Raw genomic sequence first — 23,890 nt, 5'->3', positions numbered from 1 at the left:
AGACAGACACAATCACCTACAATCACAGAGTCATGTAATTCACAGAGTAATCTGCCTATTGAATTACTGTCAAAATGAGGCATTGCAATAAGTGACAGGGAAATGGAGAGAAATGTCAGAGGAAGTTGTTTAATATGTCACCCCTTATGTTCTTAAAACCTCCAACAGTAGAAGGCAAAAGTTCAGCAACAGTCAGTAAGTGTGACATCCCCAACCAAGGTCTGTCACGATAACTAATTTTGTTGGACGATATATTGTTCCGGAAATAATTGCGATAAACGATATTATTGTCATTTAAAGACCATTTTATACCACTGATATAATGATAATATAATAGCATAATAATGCAGGAACACCATTTCAAAGAGCAAAAAAAACTTTTAATTCTTAAGAAAATTCAGACATTGGAATCGGAATGTCAAAAGAAATTGTAGTCTGAAAGGCCCCTCTTCATCTCCAACTGAGGTTTTTGTTTCCAGCTCGGAAAACTGGATGGAATGGTTGTTTTAGATGAGCTTTTAGATTACAGGGATCAACATTAAGCATTGTGATGTGCTTGTCCTTCGGACAAGTAAATTGGTCATTTACTAAAAATGTTACTTGTCCAGAGAGAAAAATATTATAAATTATACATTTAATACTGTATGTGGCTCGTTGACAAATAACATAACTGCAAACCTTTATCAAGATTGAAGATTTATCAACATATAAAAATTAATCAACAAACCCACACCTTTACAATTAACATGTCCTTTCTAGAAACATGTCTTACATCCCTGAAAAAACAGAGATTTTTGGCATGTTCCAGCAGGATATCAAATGTCAGATGGAACAACCCACAAAAAAAATCATAATATTCATGACATGAAAATTAATAGTATTTGTTAAAATTACTTTTACATAAACAAGTATTTTTTTTTATTTAAATAATAAATAATTAAAAAAAAATTTACTTGATGGTTGTATGATCCAGCATTTTAGTTATTAAATAAAAAAAATTGGATGTGTTCAAAATTTCTGGTATGTTCAAAACCGCATGAAACAAACATATAGTATAGTATTATAGTTCTAAGATTTATTTTTTACATTATTTTTTTAGATTATGTAGATTTCTGTTACAAATGGAGGCAGCGAAGCAGACGAGGAGATGCGGATCCAATCGCAGTTCAACTTTATTAAGTAAACAAACAGGCAAAACACAAAACACGGGAACAAAGGAAAAACCCTCAATGGGGAAATAAAACATAAAACTAGAAAACACGGGCAGGGAACACATACCAGGCTAACAACAACATTCAACGAACGACAAGGAGTGAACAAAAGCAGGGCTTAAATACACAGGGAGTGATAATACAAATGAGACACAGGTGAAAACAATGAACAAAATGGCAGCGATGATGGCAGGTGGATTCTGGGAAGTGTAGTCTTAAACAATGACAAGTGAGACAGTGGAGCTAAACAAGGGACAAAAGTGAAAACTATGGAATGCAAAAGTGACAAAAATGGCAGAGAGAGGGCAACAGTGAAACAAGACAAGGAATTCCTAACAATTTCATTATGGAGAATGTTTTTTTCATGTATTTTAAAGACAGATAATATATTTTCATTTTATGTATATTGCTAATATTATAGTGTTTATATTACCATTTTATTTAAATGTTTGTATATTATTACATATTAAAATTGACTGATTCACATGGCAGAGAATACCTGTATATGTCAGAAAGAGCTCCAGAGAGATGAAGATGAGAGATGTAAAAGGTGTTTAAATGTTAACTGGAATTACTTATTATTACTTAATAATTTAAGGTTTCAATCAGGCAACTTAATGTAAAATTCCATTTATTGCCACTTTTCATTGTCACTGTTTTTAAACAAAGTCGACATAACGGTTCCTTCACGTTAATGGGATCTCCCCTTTCATTCGGCTTAATGCCAAAATGTTCCCACACCGGAGCTCTGGAATGCGGCTTTGAAACCAAGTCCATTTGTACTTATTCTTCCAAACCTTCTGGCTGGAATTATGCAGTCATCAGGAAAAACAACTTCAAAACAACTATTAGCTTCAAGTAAGACATAATCTTCACCTGTCGCTGTCCACTGTGTGTGTGTGTGTGTGTGTTGTGTGTGGAGCTGCCTGAGCCCTCCTCCGACACAGAGCGGATGAGAGCACAGACGCAGCGTGACTGGCAAAAATGTTAGTGACATTCATTCTAATGTAAACAAACATGCATGTAAATACAATGGGCAATATCGAGGTCATGTCCATATATCGTTCGATATGTTGATAACGTAATTATCGTGGCAGGCCTACCACAACCAAAATCCAGCTGTTTCAAGTTGGCAAGTGTGATGCCGCTTTTGAATGCCGAGATGTTCATTTGTTGGATTTGTCAGTCTTAAAATATGTTCTTCAAGTTAATACTAAGTGTTGACATTTAGTTTGCCCTATATCGCTCTTACACACTCTTTGTTTATGACACTCTTTATCTGTCTCTGTCTGTCTCTCTCTCTGTAGTTTGTCCTTATCAGAGATGGGAATATGGGCAGACTGATAATTGATGGTCTAACAGTATTAGAGGACAAAGCTCCAGGTGGAAACATCTCACTGCTAGTCCACGATCCTCTCTATGTAGGTGGGGTGCCACCTGAACGGGCTCAGAAAAACATTCAGGTATAGTGATCCCAAACAAAGGTACTTTCTCATGCCCCTAGGTGCAGCAAATCATTCTAATGGAATTATGACTTTAATTATCACAGGAGCTGTCAATCATTTTATATTAACCATGTTTTGGGAGTGTTAGGCTTTTTGTTATCACAGTATGACACTTCTCATCTGTCAAAATCTGTTGCCCAAGAGGCGTTCTACAAACACGGCTTAACGAGCACGACCCAATGAACTCTGTAGAAGAGCACTAAATATTCCGATGCCTCAAGCTGTAGCACCCTGTCACAGTAAACCTAATGAAATATCTTGTGTTCTTGCAGGTTAAGAAAATAGTATTTAATAGCTTGCTGGAATTTTGTGTGAAAGCTTTCACAGTCATGGACTCTCAAGTTCTAGTGAAGCCTGTGGGGTGGACAGCGCTCTGGGATGCAAGCAGCTGCACCAGAGTAACTCACTTGCGCTGTTACCCTCACAGATCACTGCCAAGCACATAGAACATGTCTGTTGATAGTGATAAATGATTGTATCTGTTCCTTGTTTTGTTACACCTTGAGTAAACCTTGGGAAAGTTTTATGTTTTAGTTTAGTTAAGCTTTTTATTGTCATCGTACAGTTTAAGCTAGTTAAAGCTATCGCCCAACGTGAATCTCGAAGCCAAGACCATGAGATTAAAGTCACATGCTTTACCAAATGAGATAGCCAGGCTTCTACATGTGTCAGTTTACATCTCATTAACTCAGTACCTCAAGTTTTTAGTTAAGGGACCAACTTTAGCAGGATTACCTATAAATTATTTTCATACATTTTTCAGTCTTATTTAGAGCCTTACAACTCCAACCCCCAAAAACATTGTACGCAAGTATGTGATCTCAAATGCTTCTAGCTCAGTTTATTGTGGCGTTGCATTCTGAAATGCAAAACATACAGTACATGCTACAACCCTAAGTGAGGTTCAAACCCATGCTGTACCAACTGAGCTAACAAGGTTTCAGTACCTTCTGGAGCAGCATCTAACTAGTACCTCTAGAGTTTATATAATAGGCAAAGTTTAGCAGGATTACCTAAAACAAGGGTTGGCAAACTTTTTGACATTTTACCGTACTATGTGTGTAACGTTTCCCACAAGAAGGAGGACAGGGAACAGGTGTTCAGCAACAGGTAAGCTTTTAATTCTCTTTTCCAATACACAATAGTGATCAAGCGCACTGAGTTGGCTTGTCATCTCCCCCTGACTGGAGGCTCGGTGTCTGCTTTTATGCCGCTCTCCTCGTGCTCACTGGAATTAGAGACAGGTGTTAGGCATAATTTAGCTCAGGTGTAAGCGCCCTTACCGCTTTCCTCTCCCGGACGGGCGCTTGACCACGCCCCCGCTGCCACATACCCCCACCGCCCGACTCAGGCCGGGCACCATCCGCCTGCCCACCACCCCCCATTTCTGGAGAGAAAGTCGGCGACAGCCATCTGCACCCCTGGTCTGTGGACCACCTTGAATTTAAAGGGCTGGAGAGCCAGGTACCAACGGGTGATCCGGGCGTTAGTATCTTTCATGCGGTGGAGCCACTGGAGTGGGGCGTGATCCGAGCAGAGGGTGAAGGCCCGCCCCAGCAGGTAATACCGGAGGGTGAGGACCGCCCACTTGATGGCCAAACACTCCTTCTCCACGGTGCTGTACTTAGTTTCCCTCAAAGAGAGCTTCCGGCTAATGTACAGCACTGGGCTCCTCCCTCCGCCACCTGCGAGAGTACGGCCCCCAGCCCTCTGTCTGAAGCGTCCGTCTGCAAAATAAAAGGGAGAGAGAAATCAGGTGCATGAAGAAGCGCCACAAAGTGCGGCTTTAATCTGCATAAACGCCTGTTGACACTGCTCCGACCATTGAACCGGATCTGGAGCCCCCTTTTTAGTGAGGTCAGTCAGCGGGCTGGTGACGTCCGAATAATTAGGCACAAACCTTCTATAATAGCCAGCCAGCCCCAGGAACTGCCTCACCCCCTTTTTGGTCTTAGGTCTAGGGCAAGTCGCAATCGCCGCGGTCTTATCAATTTGGGGACGCACCTGGCCCAGATACCGTACCTCCACACGCCCAATCGCGCACTTCTTAGGGTTTGCCGTGAGCCCCGCCCGCCGCAGCGATCTCAGGACGGCCCTCAGATGTTGCATGTGCTGCTGCCAATCATTGCTATAAATGATAATATCATCTAAATAGGCAGCGGCGTACGCGGTGTGAGGTCTGAGGATCCGATCCATGAGTCGCTGAAACGTGGTCGGCGCCCAAACAAACCGAAAGGAAGCGTCACAAATTGGTGTAATCCAAACGGCGTTGTGAAGGCTGTTTTCTCACGGGACATTGGTGTCAAGGGATCTGCCAATAACCCTTTGTTAAATCCAAGGTCGAATAAAATCGAGCAGTACCTAACCGATCGAGCAGTTCATCAACACGGGGCATTGGGTACGCGTCAAATTTAGACACCGCGTTGACTTTTCTGTAATCCACACAGAATCGAACAGACCCATCACTCTTGGGAACAAGAACAACCGGGCTGGACCAATCACTGTGGGATTCCTCTATTACACCCATATCAAGCATCGCATCTAATTCCTCCCGTACTATTTTCTTTTTATGTTCGGGTAGCGATAGAGCGGCAACGCACCACCGCGCCCGGCTCGGTCTCGATGTGGTGCTGTATGATGTTTGTACGGCCCGGTAGAGGGAAAACACATCCGCGAAATTCCTTTTGTAATTCGGAAACCTCTGTGAGTTGCCGCGGTGAGAGTTGGTCTCCACAAGTAACCGGAGTGTTAAGATTGTAGTCTTTGTTTACCTCCGGTCCGAGCTCCGCCCTCTCGGAACTACCGTGGCCAACGTCACAGAGGCCGCCTCCTCCCTCCATAATTTCAGGAGGTTGAGGTGATAAATTTGACGTGCGCCCCTCTATCGGTACGTTTAACTTCATAATCGAGATCCCCTACTGGTCGTGTGACCTCAAAGGGTCCTTGCCACTTGGCGAGTAATTTAGAGCTTCGATGTTGGGAGTAATACAAGTACCTTATCCCCGGTGCAAATTCCGTAGCCGAGCACCCCTGTCATACAGCCGGCGTTGGCGTTCTTGAGCTTGGAGCAAATTCTCCTGTGTTAATCGCCCCAGTGTGTGGAGTTTTGCTCTAAGATCGAGAACGAACTGAATTTCATTTTTGCTATTAGAAGGTCCCTCCTCCCACGCCGCGGATGACGTCAAGGACACCACGGGGCGTCGCCCGTACAGCAGCTCAAACGGGGAGAACCCTGTGGAGGCTTGTGGGACCTCTCGTACTGCAAACAACAGGGGTCTAGCCACTTATCCCAATTTCTAGCGTCATCGGTATGCAATTTACTGAATCATGTTCTTGAGCGCTTTATTAAATCGTTCCACTAGGCCATCAGTCTGCAGATGGTAAACGCTAGTGCGAATCGATTTAATGCCCAAGAGCTCGTAAAGTTCGCGAAGTGTTCGTGACATAAAAGTCGTGCCTTGATCGGTGAGGATTTCTTTCGAATCCCCACCCGGAGATTATCTTGAAGAGTGCCCCGCAACACTACGTGCAGAGATGTTGCTCAGAGGCACTGCTTCCGGATATCGCGTCGCGTAATCCACTAGGACTAACACGGCGATGTCCGCGTGCTGACCGTTCTAATGGCCCGACGAGGTCCATCCCAATTCTTTCGAAGGGGACCTCGATTAATGGTAGAGGGCGCAATGGCGCTTTGGGGTGGCCGGTGGGTTTACCAGCTGACATTCACGGCACGCCGCACACCACCTGCGGACGTCACCGTCAATGCCCGGCCAATAAAAACGGGCTATTAGACGGAGAAGTGTTTTCCGTTCCCCTAGGTGACCGGCCATAGGATTATAGTGAGCCGCCTGGAAAACCATTTCCGGCGGCTCCGTGGAACCAATAATTGTGTTACTTCCTCCTTTGTTTGAGCGTCCTGCGTCACTCTATATAACCGATCTCTAATCATGGCAAAATATGGGTATGAAATGGCGATGCCCGGCCGGAGCTGTTGACCATCAATTACTCTCACTTGGTCAAGAGCATGCTTAAGGGTTTCGTCCCGCGACTGCTCTAGAGGGAAGTCCCCTCAGGGAATTCCCTGAGAGGAGGGCGGCCACCTCGCCCTTTCCTCGTCATCCCGAGCAGCCGAGGACGGCCCCGGCTCCGCCTCCCCTGCCAAAGCATCGCACACCGCACACCTCTTTATGCAGGACCCATCCGCACAAATACCCTCTAAAATATCTTTAAAATTCGGCCAATTATTACCCAAGATTAGCGGATGGGTGAGGCGGGGACTAACCGCTGCCTCCATACTATGTTTTTTTTTCCTGAATTTAATCACCAAAGTCACCATGGGATACTTGTGAACATCCCCATGCACACACCTCACCCTCACCAGTTTAGCTAAACCCAAAGCCCCGGGTTGAACCAAGCGTTGGTGGATGGTGGTCTGATTGCAGCCGGTATCCAGCAAAGCTTGGTAAATACCCCCCCTGATCCTTACCGGAATCAGGTATGCTCCAGCCCGATAAGGGGCAGCCTGCGGGACGTCGGAGACCCGCACCACCGTCCCCACCTCCATCAGCGAACACTGATCCCGGAAGTGGTCCGGGTCTCCGCACCTCCAACAGGCCGGCCCAGGCGTTGCGGCCGCACTTGTGCTGGCGGGCGCCCCCACCTGAGGAGGAGAGCGGCTGAAAGACGGGGAGTGGGAGGGTACATTCTCCCAAGGCTGGAAAGCTGGTCTCTGGAACCCTCCACGCCTGCGCGGGGCAGGAACGGGCCCTGGGGAGAGAACAGAAGAAGAGACCAAAGGGGAGGGGCGAGGGCAGTGGCAGACACAAGGGAAGGGGAGAGAGAGAGACGAAGAAGAGGGCTCGTCCGCCCTCGGGATCGCCGCCAGATGGTCCTCTGCGAGACGAACGGCTTCCTCCAGCGACGCCGGGCGGTGGCACTGGACCCACTCCACCGTTTTCGGGGCAGCCGCTGACTAAATTGCTCCAGTACCACCTGATCGATAACACCCTCGACGTCGCGGTCCCCGCTAGTAGCCACCTCCGACAGGCGTCCGGAGCCGTTGGGCAAATGCGAACGGGCGACCGGACTTTTCCAACTTCATGCCCCGGAAGAGCTGACGATTCTCTTCCGGGCTCCGACCGACCCGTTGCAAAATGGCTCTTTTAGGTCTGAATAGGCCAGGAGGTTAGTTGCCGGCAGTTGTTGAGCCGCGAGTTGAGCTTCCCCGGACAGGAGAGGAACTAGGCGGGCTGCCCATTGTTCATGCGGCCAGCCCCAGATTTCTGCCGTTCGCTCAAACAAATCCAGAAAGGCCTCAGGATCGTCTGCTACCCCCATCTTCTGTAACGTGGGCGGGGGCAGCGTGGACCGGGTGTCCGGGGTCGCGGCTGTGGCCGGCGCGGCCTTCTGGCTGAGGAGGCTCCGGATGGCGTGCCAGTCCTCTGCCTGAGCCCGCATGATCTCAACAAACCGGCGATCCTGGTCCTGCCGGAGCTCAAGCAGGGTTTGTTGGTGGCTCTGGTGTAGTGCCGCGAGGGACTGGAGGATCTCCGTCAGCTGGGAGGACTCTACGGGGCGACCCATCTCCATACTTGGATGAACAAATCCTGGGTTTCGGTACCAGTGTAACGTTTCCCACAAGAAGGAGGACAGGGAACAGGTGTTCAGCAACAGGTAAGCTTTTAATTCTCTTTTCCAATACACAATAGTGATCAAGTGCACTGAGTTGGCTTGTCATCTCCCCCTGACTGGAGGCTCGGTGTCTGCTTTTATGCCGCTCTCCTTGTGCTCACTGGAATTAGAGACAGGTGTTAGGCATAATTTAGCTCAGGTGTAAGCGCCCTTACCGCTTTCCTCTCCCGGACGGGCGCTTGACCACGCCCCCGCTGCCACAATGTGTTTTTCTTTTTTATGTAGTTTAATTCACCGTCATTGTGTTTTAGTAGCGTGTGTGTTGTATTGGAAATCTGAAATATTAATTGCTTATTCTTTTTTTTACATCATGTGTTGTTCTGAAAGCCAAAAGCAACAAATAAAATACAAAAATAATGGATATCATCCGCTCAACTATGCTGCATGACACACGCAAAGGTGATGCGTTTACATGCACTGCCTGCATTGATCTGCACCTCAATATCAACTGCTGGTGATGACCGAATGGTTTACACACGCTGTGCTCGTCCACTAGTGCAGTTTCATCACACTTTATTTGTGTTTAGCTTCATAATCAGTTCATAACAACGTACAGTAAAACATCCTTCAATTTCCTGAAACATACTGTTTGCAAGTATGTGAATGTAAACACTTCTAGCCAGAGACAGATTAGCTGAGAGGGATCACTTGTATTAAAATGAATAGGAGAAATTGGAATGCCCAATATGATGGGTGAAAAGAAACTCCCGCCTTACAGGAAAAAGAGCCAATCAACATTTTTTATAGTCACGTCTGCTGTTAGTTAACATGAGAATGTGCACGTGCATTAGCTGGACCTGTCTTATACAATAGTGTTTTTTGTTTGTTTGTTTGTTTGTTTGTTTGTTTTGCATGATCCGAGTTTAAGAAGCACGGAAATGGGCAAATTATTTGTAAACATAGGGCTGACAAACAAATGACCATTGTCACTCTGCTGTTTTCTCCTCTAGAAGACATCTGTGTCTAGCTTCTCGGGCTGCGTGCAGTCTCTCAAACTGAACAGACGCTGGTTTACCTCGGCCTCCCACCGTTTTGGGGTCACACCCTGCTACGAGGGCCCCTCCGAACCTGGGACATACTTTACTGAGGAGGGAGGATATGTGCTCCTGGGTAAAATACGATGCAGCTCTAAAACTCTCTCTCTCATATTCCCTTAATTAAACCCATGCTTTATTTCTGAGAAAGAGAAGACAGTATTCTGACAATGGCTCCGTGAGCCCTGATGAGTCTATCCACATCATTTATTTAAGTTTTTTATTTGTTCCTCAGAGACATTCATGGAAAAGTGATTTAAAGGGGAAATACAGTTTCAGTCAATATATACTATTTTGCACTATGTGGAAAAAAAAACTAAAAACATTATCTCATCTCATATCATCTGCCATTTTGAGGTACAAGCCAAAAAAACCTTGCAAACCCTTAACATAAGCTAGAACTATAGACAGACAGAGGCTCCTGTGAGAGAAAAGGAATGAGATATGCCTGATCTTACCATGGTGAAGCAATCTGGTTGGTTGGTGCAGAGGTTGAAGAGGATTCAAACAAACCTCAAGGTCTTGGGAAAAAGAGTTGCAGCTGTTGAATATGCATAGAGAAATTTCACACCCCACTGTGGTGGTCAAGGGGTTACACGTTCACATAACTTGGACTAGCTCAGCTGAGGACACAATTTCAGCATCCACTTTAGATGAACTAAATACAATCACACAATTGCCAATCAAGAATCATATTTCTTGTTGTCTGAATGAATGTCATATTGTGCTTACAAACAGATCCAGGGATAGTATCCTAATGTAAACCATGCTTTTTTTCACCTGACCTGCAGATGACTCTTTTACATTTGGACAAAGATTTGAGCTGGTGATGGAGGTGCGCCCCCGCGTGGCATCTGGAGTGCTGCTGCATATGTTCACTGGAGAGAAGGAGTATCTTACCATGTACATCTATCACAGCCAGGTTTGAAGATCATATCTGAGATCTTTTAAAACCTCCTTATGCATTGTGGTCAAAGTTCTGTGAAAAAAGAGAATTGCAGTGGTTATTATTTCATCAAAAATAATTAGTGTTTTTTCCCATTAAAAATGTTTTACTTCTAAATAAATTAATTGTAATTTTGAAATATATGTATAAAATCCTGACCACTCACATTAGTTGAGCAACCTTATAAAGCTGTTTTATTCTACATGGGGCAACCCTTTTAGAATCACATGACCAGCTGAATACTACTCGCCTAATCTTAGTAACCATCTTGCTATTTGACACTTTCACTCTTGTATTAAATGAATCATGACTGATTGTGAATACTAGATGTCACTGTAAATCCAAGATTGAATGAGCAAAAAGTTACTTAGTTCACCTTTAATACAGAACAAATTCTTAAAACTTGTACCAGAGTAATTGTAGCTTTTATTTTTAAATGTAGCTTTAGCATTTTTCAGTTCTATCGTTTCTATGGATGGGACGATATATCACGAACCAAAAAAAAAAAGACAAACCATATTGAGGCAAAACTAAATATTTCAAAATATGCAACATTCATTTTTGTCCATGTGATCATAAAATTAATGACCCATCATAAAAATAATGACCTGTCAAAGATCATAATCTCTCTATCACTTGATTTTACCCCACTACGCTTATTTCCTATACCGTTTACAGGGTTCCCTTATCGAGAGGTCTCTCCTATTGCGTAAGTAGCTTACACTATGGGAAAACTCAGTTTCTCGAGAAATATTGAAGTCTTTATGTAAAACGCATTGCAGCTGCACAGCAGACAGTGATGAGCGAGGCAGCTCGGTCATTGGCTGTGCTGCGGCAACTGCTCGAACCAATGACGGGGCGATTTAGAACGCGCCACCAATGGGGCGCCCGCTTCAGCGCTCATAGCCTGCTGAAATTAGCATATGAGGGCTATATAATGAGCATCCCGTCATTCCGGTTCTTTAGATTTAATCTCCTTCAGCGAAGACCTTCTCTTCGCTGGATCCTCCGGATTGTTGGAGTCTTTCGCGCCGTTGAAAAGCTACAGCGGGACTGCTAAGAGGACGCCGGCACCTTCAGCCGCCTGAAGCCTTCTGCTACGCCATCCGGCGCGCGATCGCATATCCTTTTACTAAGCATATCCTTTTACTGCAAGCGCCGCCTCGCGACGCTTTTTAAGTAAAAGAGTGATGTTTCTAAGGCGTTGTTTCAGATGCTTTCAGCCTGCGCCTCGTGCAGAGGCCCTCTTCCTGACGGGGATCATCACATCATTTGCACTCGCTGCCTGGGACCAGACCACGCAGAAGCTGCACTCATTCAGGGCGGATGCCCCGAATGCGACTCACTGGGCCTCGCCGGGCTGCGCGCACACTTTGCCGTTTTCACCGCAAGCGAGCCGGCTGCCACCGTGCTGCCACCTCTGTTCGAGCCGCGCAAGAAAAAGCGCCGCTCACCGAGGATGCCAGAGCACGTAGACTTCAGTGACGTCACGCCGGCTCAGTCCCCGCGTGCTTCACCGCTACCAGAGATCTCCCCGCCGCCCACGAGAGCGGACCAGCACCCCTCCAACAGAGCGGTGGGTCTCGTCTCGTTTCGACGCGCCAGGGGACGACGATGGAAAGGATGACATTCTTTCTATTGACGCTGCATCCAATGACTGGCCGGGCTCGTTCGACCCCGCGCCATCGACATCAGCGGACACAAGCGCGGGCACCAGCATGGAAGAGACCGCCTCAGCAGCAGCGAGCAAAACGTGTTAAACATTACCCAGTCCCCTTACAGGCGGCTGGAAATGTCTGTACAGCAGTCGATGGGCCAGTCACAGAACTCGCTCACCTGCACTCAAACGCCGTGTTAACGGCAACACACAGAAAACACAAAAATCATTTTCTGCCTGTGTCACTAAGGGGTCACGTGTCCACGCTAAAGTGCGACTCCCACTTATCAATACTGTCCAAACAGTGCCAAATACTTCCCCAGCTCCAGCTGGACTGACCCATAAATGTAGATTGTGTGCCTACTGTCATGTATGCACCACTACACACAAGCACTGTTCCCACAGTTATAGACGCTTCCCCAGTAAAAGCGGGAAGTACTATAAGTATAGCTGCATGCCTGCTGTCATGCACGCACCCCTACACACACATACCCATACAGTTTCACACAGCTCTCTAAATGCCGCAAGCATCACAGATGCAATGCGCGAGCTAAGAAACTCCCCGCTAAATGCGGAAAGCTTTATGTGGCTGCGTGCCTACCACAGTATGCACCCCCACCCATAAGCGCTGGCCATACAGTTCCAAACAGAGCCGCGAAGCATCACAGATGTGACGCCAGGTCAAGAAACTCCCGCTAAGAGCGGAAGCTTTATGGAAGTGGCGCGTGCCTATGTATGGACCCCCACCAGTAAACACTGTAGTTTCTAACATTTCTCCGGCTCTTTCTGCAGAGCATTACGGAGATAACGGCGTGCCTGTAATCTCACACGCACTCAACAAAGCTGCTCAGCTGCACAGACGCCTCTGAGAGCTGTAAGCTCAGTGTAGAACATTAGAACATTACCCAGTCCCCTTACAGGCGGTTGGAAATGTCTATACAGCAGTCAATGGGCCAGTCATAAAACTCGCTCACCTGCAATCAAACGCCGTTTCACGGCACACACACAGAAATCACCAAAAGAGTCATTTTCTGCCTGTGTCACTAAGGGTTCACATGTCCACACTAAAGTGCGATTCCCACATATCAATACTGTCCAAACAGTGCCAAACACCTCCCCAGCTCAGGCTGGATGTCTCAAATATGTAGATCGTGTGCCTATTGTCATGTATGCACCACTACACACAAGCACTGTTCCCACAGTTATAAACACTTCCCCAGTAAAAACGGGAAGTGCTATAAGTGTAGCGCGTGTGCCTGCTGTATTGCACGCACCCCTACACACAGCTACCCACACAGTTTCAAACAGCTATGCCGCAAACATCACAGATGTAATGCGCGAGCTAAGAAACTCCCCGCTAAATGCGGAAAGCTTTATGAACGTGGCGCGCGTGCCCAGTATGATGAATGCACCTCCACTTCAAAACACTGTTCATACAGTTTCAAGCACTCATGCTGTCAGCATTTCGGAAATAGCGCATGTGCCTGTACTCTCACACGCACCTCTGCACTCGGCACTCAATACAGCTGCTCAGCAGCACCTGCGCCTCTGAGAGCCGTAGATTCTGTGTTAGCACAAAGCGATTTGCTGGCGGGCCCATACGTCACTGCGACACACCCCAGCCGGCATTCAGCCCATATCTGTCGCGAGCAGAAGCCTGGGAAAAAAAAAATAAATCCCCGACATGCCGAAATGGGTTTTTGAACATAATAAAACACGGATACTCACTTCAATTCGCCAGAGACCACCCCGCTTTTCAGCGGTGGTCGAGACGAAAGTGAGGAAAGATGTGTCACATGTTCTACGCACCGAGGTGCTCAAACTGATAGAGAAGGGCGCTATAGAAACTGTTCCTCCCTCTTTGAGCGAGGCAGGTTTTTACAGCCGCTATTTTCTCGTCCCAAAAAAGGACGGTGGCCTTCGCCCCATCCTGGATCTCAGACATCTGAACAAAGCGTTAATGATTCGCTCGTTCAGAATGTTAACAACCAAACACATCACATCCCGATAGCGCCTCATCACAGGCCCTTTCTGAGATTCGCTTTCGAGGGACAGTCATACCAGTACACAGTACTACCATTCGGCCTATCATTGGCCCCCCGTACATTCACGAAATGTATGGATGCAGCACTTCCCCCCTGAGACAGCGGGGAGTGCGGATACTGAATTACCTCGACGATTGGCTAATCATAGCACAATCAGAGGTTCAGTTAATGACACACAGATCTTGGACTATCAGCCATTTACAATGCCTGGGTCTGAGAATAAATTTTGCAAAGAGCGTGCTATCCCCCAGCCAGAATATTTCTTTTCTGGGAATAGTGCTAGACTCAGTGCAGATGACAGCGCCTCTCATCAGAGCTGCGCTTTATTCGATGCCTTGCAACATCGTTCAGAACGGTGCGCGACGCCCGTCAAACGATTTCAGAGAATGCTCGGCCTCATGGCCTCGGCATCAGCTGTACTCCAGCTAGGATTGTTGCACATGCGTCCTCTCCAGCGCTGGCTCAAGAGCCGCGTCCCCACTCACGCCGTGGCGCTCAGGCCACTTTTTGATCAGAGCGAATCACGGCTGTATAAAAGCCCTGACGCTCTGGAAAGCCATAAAATGGTATCAAACCGGCGTGAGTCTGGGCGTGAATACGCGGAGAAAAATGATCACGACAGATGCCTCCAAAATAGGATGGGGGCCCTTTACGAGGGCAGGTCTGTTTCCGGTTTTTGGTCAAACCCGAAAAGCGCCTACACATAAACTGTCTGGAAATGAAAGCGGTCGCCTTGGCTCTCAGAGCCCTGCTTCCGTACCTGCAAAACGAACACGCCCTGGTCCGAACGGACAACATGACGGTAGTTTCGTGATATAAATCGCCAAGGTGGACTCAGGTCGAGCTCCCTGCACTCTATGGCCAGGAGCTCATTCTATGGTCACAACACCACCTGCGCTCGCTAAGAGCAGCGACGCGTGCCAGGCGCCCTGAACCAAGGAGCGGACATGCTATCCAGAGACAAAGTTCTCCCAGGAGAATGGTCTCTCCACCCTCTGACGGTTCAGTGGTTATGGCTGAACCTTTGGCAGGCGGAGGTTCGCCTCCAAGGAAAACGCCGCGACTGCCCTCTCTTCTCAAAGCACGGACGCTCGCCCAAGTTTGGCCGAGCCGCCCTTGTATGCTTTTCCCCCGATCGCGATACTGCCTCAGGTCATCAGTCGGATCAGGGAGGTGAAATGTGCAGTGCTCCTGGTAGCCCCACTCTGGAAAAACCAGACGTGGTTTCCAGAGCTGGTACAGATGATGCAATCTGCCCCATGGCCGATTCCGCTGAGGCAAGACCTCCTTGGACAGGCCAGCGGGATGATTCTTCATCCCCGCCCCGATACCAAGAGCTTGAACCCCAAAACGTGCGAGATACCGTGCGTACTCGCCTTTTTGCATAAGCTGCTGGAGGCGGGCCGCACACCCTCCACGCTCAAAGTCTATGTGGCTGCCATAGCGGCGTCACACAGTCCTGATAAAGGACATTCATTAGGAAAAAACGATCTGATCGCTCGTTTCCTAAGAGGCTTAGGAGGATGAACCCTCCTCGCCCACCTTCGGTGCCGATCTGGGACCTGGCCACGGTCCTGGGCGACTCAAAGGTGCCCCGCTCGAACCTCTCCGAACCGTGCACCTCAAGCAGCTCGCTCAAAACCACGCTCTTGCTGGCACTTCGCTTCAGTTAAAAGAGTGGGCTGACCTGCACGCGCTGTCATCAAGCTGCTTGCCTGGAATTTGGACCTAACGACTGCAGAGTTGTCCTTAGGCCAAAGCACGGGTATATTCCTAAGGTGCTCTCCACTCCCTTCAGAGCACAGGTGATATCTCTGGCAGCGCTATCGCCCTCAGCAGACGAAGGCGACGCAATTTTACTCTGCCCGGTCAGGGCTCAGAGTATATTTGGAACGTTCTGCCCTGTTCAGACAGACGGAACAATTATTCGTATGCTTTGGCAGCCGAACTAAGGGTCTCGCTGTTTCAAAGCAACGAATATCGTGCTGGATAGTGGATGCTATAGCGCTAGCTTATGAAGCCAAGAGCCTTCAATGCCCCTTAGGCGTCAAAGCTCACTCTACGAGGAGCATGGCCTCCTCGTGGGCATGGTCGAGTGGGATACCCATTTAAGATATTTGTGGCAGGCTGGGCCTCGCCTTCGACATTTATCAGGTTTTATAACCTACAGGTCCCTCACTACATTCCAACATTCTATCAGTCTGACTGTGGAATGAGCTGGAGTATGTACATGCTGGGCATTATCTCCTCCCTTATAAGGTCCGTCTCTGACCGACTTAGAGGGTTTATTATGCATACCAGTACACAAAAACTCAGTACATAAGATGTGTACTTGTGTTTAGTACAAGGAGCCCCACCTTGTAGGTAAGGGCTCTGTCATACCCCACTAAATAGCTCGCCTCTGGCCGGCTTGTGGAATAATCACTTTGCTTTAAGGCTCAGGCACCTGCCTCTGGCTTTATACAGCTGAAGTCAGCACGCACGGCGTTTTACATGGGGTTCCCATAGCGTAAGCTACTTACGCAATAGGAGAGACCTCTCGATAAGGGAACGACTCGGTTACTAACGTAACCTCGGTTCCCTGAGAGAGGGAACGACTATTGCGTAAGCTGCCGTGCCTGTGCTTGGTCAGTCGCTTCAGTCGATTGAACCTAAAGAACCGGAATGACGGGATGCTCATTATATAGCCCTCATATGCTAATTTCAGCAGGCTATGAGCTGGCGAGCGCCCCATTGGTGGCGCGTTCATCGCCCGTCATTGGTTCGAGCAGTTGCCGCAGCACAGCCAATGACCGAGCTGCCTCGCTCATCACTGTCTGCTGTGCAGCTGCAATGCGTTTTACATAAAGACTTCAATATTTCTCGAGAAACAGAGTTTTCCCATAGCGTAAGCTACTTACGCAATAGTCGTTCCCTCTCTCAGGGAACCGAGGTTACGTTAGTAACCGAGTCGTTCGCACAAGGTCCTTGAAGTGCTTAAACTGCTTGAATATAGTTCTTAAAAATGTAAGTACTGGAATACCTGAAAAATCCATCAAAGATGAGGTCCCGCATTCCAGTCATTGAAAAATGTGTCTTTTAATACCCTTTATTGTTCTTTAAAGCCCATTAAAAATTTAACAAGATCACTGAAAACCGAGACGTCTCTCTCGTTAATAAGAGATGAAGTAACTTCTCTTTTCTTATTGGCCTATTGAATATATGAGAAACTCTTATTTCAACTTTGATTATTTATAATGTATTAAAAACAATATTTTGATAAGAAATTTTAATGTGAAATTTGCACAAACATTAATAAAAAAAAGTGTTATGATTTTAAATTGAGATTATATCAAATTGTGAACCTCGCATCATATATTGAATCGAATAGTGAGGTAAACATATCATCCCATCCCTAATAGTTTCAATTTAGGGTCTGTTAACACAACAAAGTTTTTAACTAAATACTGAAAACTTTTTATGCGTTTTGGCTGTTCGTTTACACGACAATGCCGTTTTTGTGCCTCAAAATGAAATTTTTTGAAAACGCTTTTCAAAGTGTACGTTTCTGAAAATGATGCCGTTGTCGTCTCCGTGTAATCATGCAAAAGTGCTAATTTGTGAAAACGATGACGTCATTCACAAGCGTATTACGTGTTCAGCCTATAGGCATGAATTTCGAGAACTTCGTTCCTTACCTCCAGGGCAAAGAGACCAACATGAGATCACCAGCTGGAGTCCTTAAAAAGGTGGCGTGCTTTATAGTCCAGGGGCACTTGTAGTAATAAAGCAACCTCATCGTCCATCCTGACAAAATTGCTCGAAGCTTTCGCCATCTTCATTGCTTGTATTCACTGCTCTGTGGAACAATGCTTATGTGCGAAGGCACGTAGTGCTACTTTACAGGTGACTTCGCCAACTATTGCCTGGCATGCCTAATACAGTGTTTTTAGTTGTTTTCGCAGATCTGTGTGAATGGGGATTATTTTGACAACGTTGTTGTCTGTACATGAATCTTTTAAAAACGCAAAGGAAACACATTTCCGTTTTTAGTACATCGTTGTCGTGTAAACGTATCCTTAGATTTATCTAGTTTCAGTATTTTAGGGCTGCCAAAGTGAATGTGTTTAAATGTTTAATACTGTTAATACATTTTTATTTGAGTTTTTACAAACAATAATAATACTTACTTGTACATATTTTTAGGTGTTTGTGGTGGTAAATAATGGAATTCGTGAGTTCTCCACACACGTGTCTCCTAGACAGGGAATCTGTGATGGAAACTGGCACAAGATTACAGGTAGAGACATAAAATGAATAAACTTTTACTACAAAACCTCCAAGCATTGTATTATTGTGTAATTTTGAGAAACAGCTTAATGCATTAGCAATAGCCTGCCTTTTTATGATACTTCTTGGTATCTATCCTGTACTTTAAGATTTTCAAATCATCAAACTTCCCTAAGTTCCCTGTGAAACATGTCAACCTCACTGTGTACTACATGCTCATTGCCTACTCACTAGTGCAATGCTAACATTAAGCTTTTGTTGATTGTTTTGCTTTCCAGTGATTAGAAATGGAAACGTGGTGCAGCTGGATGTGGACTCAAAGGGGAATAAAGTTGTGGGGCCTGTTAATCAAACAGCAGAGAGCACCAGCCCTCCAGTGTTTATTGGAGGAGCCCCAGGTCAGTCGTTTTTTTTCACATCAGAGAAAATGATCAGTATTGTCACGGTCTAAACAAAGTGAAAGGTGGGATTAAAATGAAAATCTAAATTCTCACTTCCGACCTCAAAGCGTACCAACATCACACATGTATGTACACACCACAAGATGGCATCATGACACAAGAAAATTGCATGGTAATATGCCAAATTAGCAAAAAATTCAAAGTCATGAAACTAAAATGTGTCATGTGTTCCAAAAATATAATTATACATAACATTATAATTTTATTAAACGTGCCTTCTCAGATTCACGTTAAAATTAGGCAAGTCACCACAATCTTGGAAATGAGGACAAATGAGTTGAGTGATCACTTCACATATAATAAAACACAGCAAAGTTAAATATATAATTAAATTAATTAATAATAATAATAAAGACAACAAACAATTCTTCCAAGTAATATACAGGTGAAACTCGAAAAATTCGAATATCGTGCAAAAGTTCATTAATTTCAGTAATTCAACTTAAAAGGTGAAACTAATATATTATATAGACTCATTACAAGCAAAGTAAGATATTTCAAGCCTTTATTTGATATAATTTTGATGATTATGGCTTACAGCTTATGAAAACCCCAAATTCAGAATCTCAGAAAATTAGAATATTACATGAAATCAATAAAAAAAAAGGATTTTAAATACAGAAATGTCGGCCCTCTGAAAAGTATAATCATGCATATGTACTCAGTACTTGGTTTGGGCCCCTTTTGCATTAATTACTGCCTCAATGCGGCGTGGCATGGATGCTATCAGCCTGTGGCACTGCTGAGGTGTTATGGAAGACCAAGATGCTTCAATAGCGGCCTTCAGCTCTTCTGCATTGTTTGGTCTCATGTCTCTCATCTTTCTCTTGGCAATGCCCCATAGATTCTCTATGGGGTTCAGCTCAGGCGAGTTTGCTGGCCAATCAAGCACAGTAATACCATGGTCATTGAACCAGGTTTTGGTACTTTTGGCAGTGTGGGCAGGTGCCAAGTCCTGCTGGAAAATGAAGTCAGCATCTCCATAAAGCTTGTCTGCTGAAGGAAGCATGAAGTGCTCTAAAATGTCCTGGTAGACAGCTGTGTTGACTCAGGACTTAATAGAGCACAGTGGACCAACACCAGCCGATGACATGGCTCCCCAAACCAACACAGACTGTGGAAACTTCACACTGGACTTCAAGCATCTTGGATTGTGTGCCTCTCCATTCTTTCTCCAGACTCTGGGACCTTGGTTTCCAAATGAGATGCAAAATTTGCTCTCATCAGAAAAGAGGACTTTGGACCACTGAGCAACAGACCAGTTCTTTTTTTCTTTAGCCCAGGTAAGACGCTTGACATTTGAAGCCCATGTCCAGGACCCGTCTGTGTGTGGTGGCTCTTGATGCAGTAACTCCAGCCTCAGTCCTCTCCTCATGAAGCTCCCCCACACATTTGAATGGCCTTTTCCTGACAATCCTCTCCAGGCTACGGTCATCCCTGCTGCTTGTGCACCTTTTTCTTCCACACTTTTCCCTTCCACTTAACTTTCTATTAATGTGCTTTGATACAGCACTTTGAGAACATCCAACTTCTTTTGCAATTAACTTTTGAGGCTTTCCCTCCTTGTGGAGGGTGTCAATGATGGTTTTCTGCACAACTGTCAGGTCAGCAGTTTTCCCCATGATTGTGAATTCAACTGAACCAGACTGAGAGACCATTTAAAGGCTCAGGAACCCTTTGCAGGTGTTTAGCTGATTAGAGTGTGACACTTTGAGCCTACAATACTGAACCATCCATCCATCGTCAACCGCTTATCCTGTGTACAGGGTCGCGGGGACAATACTGAACCTTTTCACAATATTCTAATTTTCTGAGATTCTGAATTTGGGGTTTTCATAAGCTGTAAGCCATAATCATCAAAATTATATCAAATAAAGGCTTGAAATATCTTACTTTGCTTGTAATGAGTCTATATAATATATTAGTTTCACCTTTTAAGTTGAATTACTGAAATTAATGAACTTTTGCACGATATTCTAATTTTTGAGTTTTACCTGTACAGTAGTTCATTAGTGTGAGGCCAGAAACTCTACGTAAGTGTCCAAATGCAATGTTAAGCGTATTGCGTTTCATTTGAATTGCTTTGACGCGTTCCAGAAAACACAATGAATGAAATAAAAATTGTGTGATGTGTACATGTGTACATGTACTGGTGTTTCATAGTTATCTGTTCCCAAACCAGTGTCAATAACTATGGATTGTAAATCTTAAAGTGACAGAGTTTACAAACTGTTTTACATTTTTCTCTGCTCCAGCCTCCATGTTGCCTGAGAGTCTCCTCAGCAGGAGGGGCTACACAGGCTGCATAAGGAACCTGTCTGTGAACGAGTCTCCTGTGAGCTTCAGTAAAGCGGCCTTGGTCAGCGGTGCAGTCGGTGTGGGCACCTGTCCTGCTGCCTGAGCGACTTCCACTCTGGGTCTCAACAGCAACAGAACCAAACCTTTGTTAATGCTTATCTACCAATAAAGTATAAAGCAGCATTGATGTCTCTAACATGCCTCTTTAGCATTATTTAAGGCTATTTTATATTTTACTGATGTACTGCAAATAACGAGCAATGCAATCATTATACTAACTTGACACTAAAAGATCTTAAATTGAGGTCAAGGTCCAATATAAAGTCTTGTGTCATCAAAACACTGATACTTTTTTGAATGTAAAAATTGCAAAACAATTACAAAGCCATAAAGTAAGAGAGTGAGAGAGAAAAATAATGTTTGGAATGGAATATTATCTTACTATACTTACTGAATACTGCATAATGTTTTGTTTTTTTTAAAAAAGACAAGTGAAACAGTAGGTATTATGCTGCCTTCACATGCTATCTGAATTAGCGTAAATATGAGATTCCTTCTTGGAAGATGCACATGAATGATCCCTAATATAATTTTGATACCCAGGGACTAAAAACTAAATGTTTTTCATTTCGGTTCATTCTGAGCAAAAAATTTTTAATTCGGAAGTTCTGCAGCCTACTTTACAAATGTTTACCTGTTAGAACAAAATAAAAGAATGGTTAATAATGTTATTTTTAAAATGGCAGTACTGTGAGCTAAGGGTGGGTGAAATACCAGTTGCAGTGTTCTCAGATCTCGCAAGAGATTCAAGCAATGTGGTCTGGAAGAACATGCCCAAAATAAGTCACTTGTCTCACCAAAATAAGTGAAAATAAGCATATCAGCATAGAAATCATAACAAGCATACAGTTAATTCCAGTTTAATTTTTATTGTAGATCTGCATCTAAGTAAAAAGACAGCAGCATCAAATCTGTATTAATGCATCATATCTAACAATAATTCAGTGAAGACTTGGAAACAACTGAAAATTTTACTTTTTACTTCTAATAATGTTTTCCTTGCATCTGGATTAACCGTACATTGAGTAATTATACATAGTTGTGAAAAAGGTCTTCAGTCACAGAATGCTACATCCACAATGGTCAAAGAAATGTGTGATGCAGAAGTTTCCTTTAGAATCAAAGCTCGTATTTTTTCAGGCAAAATGAAGTAGTGTAGTTCCAGAAATTTACTGTGATAAACCCTTTGGCCATTGGTTTCATGAAAAAGTTATTGGAACAATTAACCGGCATTAAAAATAAAGTTTTTACTCCAGAACAACTGAAAACGACTTAGTTCCCGTTTTTGGTAACGTTCTGTAAAAAAATAATTCTATAAACCATTTTTAGTCCCTGTTGATAGCTGATTTTCCGAGTTGGGAGGAGATGTAAACTTTTAACATGGTGGAGGAGAGTATGGTTTATGTTAAGAATGAGAGGTAATCATTTTTCTAAATACGTTGTGCTAATTGTTAATGCTTGCCGTTTCGGTCATATTCATTTATCTATATCAGCAACCATTTGAAGCATGCTTTACATTTTTAAACTGTGAAAATAGCTTGTATTTGACCAATATTCCATTATCATCAGCAAGCTAACTGAGAAATAGGCCTATGTATTATGGTGTCAAAATAAAAGTTCCTCAAGAAATATGTATGAATGAACCCGTTGTCCATGTTTCCTGTTCTTTCTGATAACAAAACATTTGAACACAACATACTGGCAATTACCACTTCAGAAGTGGGAAGTAGGATAAAACAGATGGCACAAGAGGGCAGCATTATTCCACAATCAAAATTTCAAGTATCAAAATTAATATACTACATTGTTGTCACATGAACTCTTCACTTCCAAATCCAGCTATCAACTTGGAAATAGAAACTATTTGCATTTTAAATTCATTCAATTATTTTAAATGGTTAAAATTGTGGCTAAAATGATCACTGATTCATTAACATTTGATATCAAAGAACAAGTTAAGCACATTGCATTGTACATTTTGCAAATGTGAGTTATGGAGGTACTGTATCCAAACAGAAAATGTGCTTAATGTGCACAGTATACATACTATAAACTGCAGAATTAGTAAGAGCTCCTCACTGCTTTATCTGACTAGCTGATTTTCTGCTTCATTGTGTATTTAATAAAGCTGATTTGAATGATAATATTCAAATAGTATCTGTATGTACAGTAATTGAAAAATGGGTGTAATGATGGACTGAAAGCAAAAATCTTTGAATACAGTGAAACGTCTCACATTCAGTTCATAATGTGGACAACATAAGAACAGTGGAACGTAATAGAATTTAAAAATAATAATATGCTGGCTGTAACTTCAAAACCATATAAAACCAGCCTCGAAGACCAGCTAGGGTGGGGTTATCAGCAAGGATATTAATAAACTTGATTTAAAATACAATTTTGATACAGGCTGTAGAGGATTGTAAAGAAAATAATAAATAAATGTGAATTAATAAATGCATTATTGGCTTTAACAAACATATGTAAGATAGTTCCAGAGTTTGGAAATACAAAAACAGCTATTTATGATTAGGTTGTGTTTAATGTAAAACAGACAATCCAGAGATTAAATACATTCATTATTTGCAGTGGACTGTTATAGCTACACACATAAATGGAAAGTGTAAAGAAAACACTTTTTGTGAGAAGTGGAAAATGATCATTCACTAAAGCACCAACGATGAACAACGGGACAAACCAATCAAGAATTTAA

At 44.2% G+C, this 23,890-nt stretch overlaps 1 protein-coding gene across 2 annotated transcripts in view; it reads left to right on the top strand.

Moving 5' to 3' along the window:
- LOC127624262 (laminin subunit alpha-4-like) overlaps positions 1–21,313 on the top strand; it is a 66,128-nt gene extending 44,815 nt beyond the window's left edge. The window contains exons 35-40 of one of the 2 annotated variants that reach the window (XM_052099005.1): positions 2,519–2,674; positions 9,361–9,517; positions 10,233–10,363; positions 18,275–18,368; positions 18,637–18,756; positions 21,075–21,313. In XM_052099005.1, coding sequence (XP_051954965.1) covers positions 2,519–2,674; positions 9,361–9,517; positions 10,233–10,363; positions 18,275–18,368; positions 18,637–18,756; positions 21,075–21,220 — 804 coding nt within the window. In that variant the 3' untranslated portion in view covers positions 21,221–21,313. Of the gene's footprint in view, positions 1–2,518; positions 2,675–9,357; positions 9,518–10,232; positions 10,364–18,274; positions 18,369–18,636; positions 18,757–21,074 lie in introns of both variants that reach the window. The other variant, XM_052099004.1, reaches the window with a different exon arrangement.
- Positions 21,314–23,890: the final 2,577 nt, after the last annotated feature.

Source organism: Xyrauchen texanus, chromosome 30 (genome assembly GCF_025860055.1).
Source record: "Xyrauchen texanus isolate HMW12.3.18 chromosome 30, RBS_HiC_50CHRs, whole genome shotgun sequence".
NCBI lineage: Eukaryota > Metazoa > Chordata > Actinopteri > Cypriniformes > Catostomidae > Xyrauchen > Xyrauchen texanus.
The sequence above is the reverse complement of the archived record's forward strand: the minus strand, read 5'-3'. Positions and strand labels throughout refer to the sequence as shown.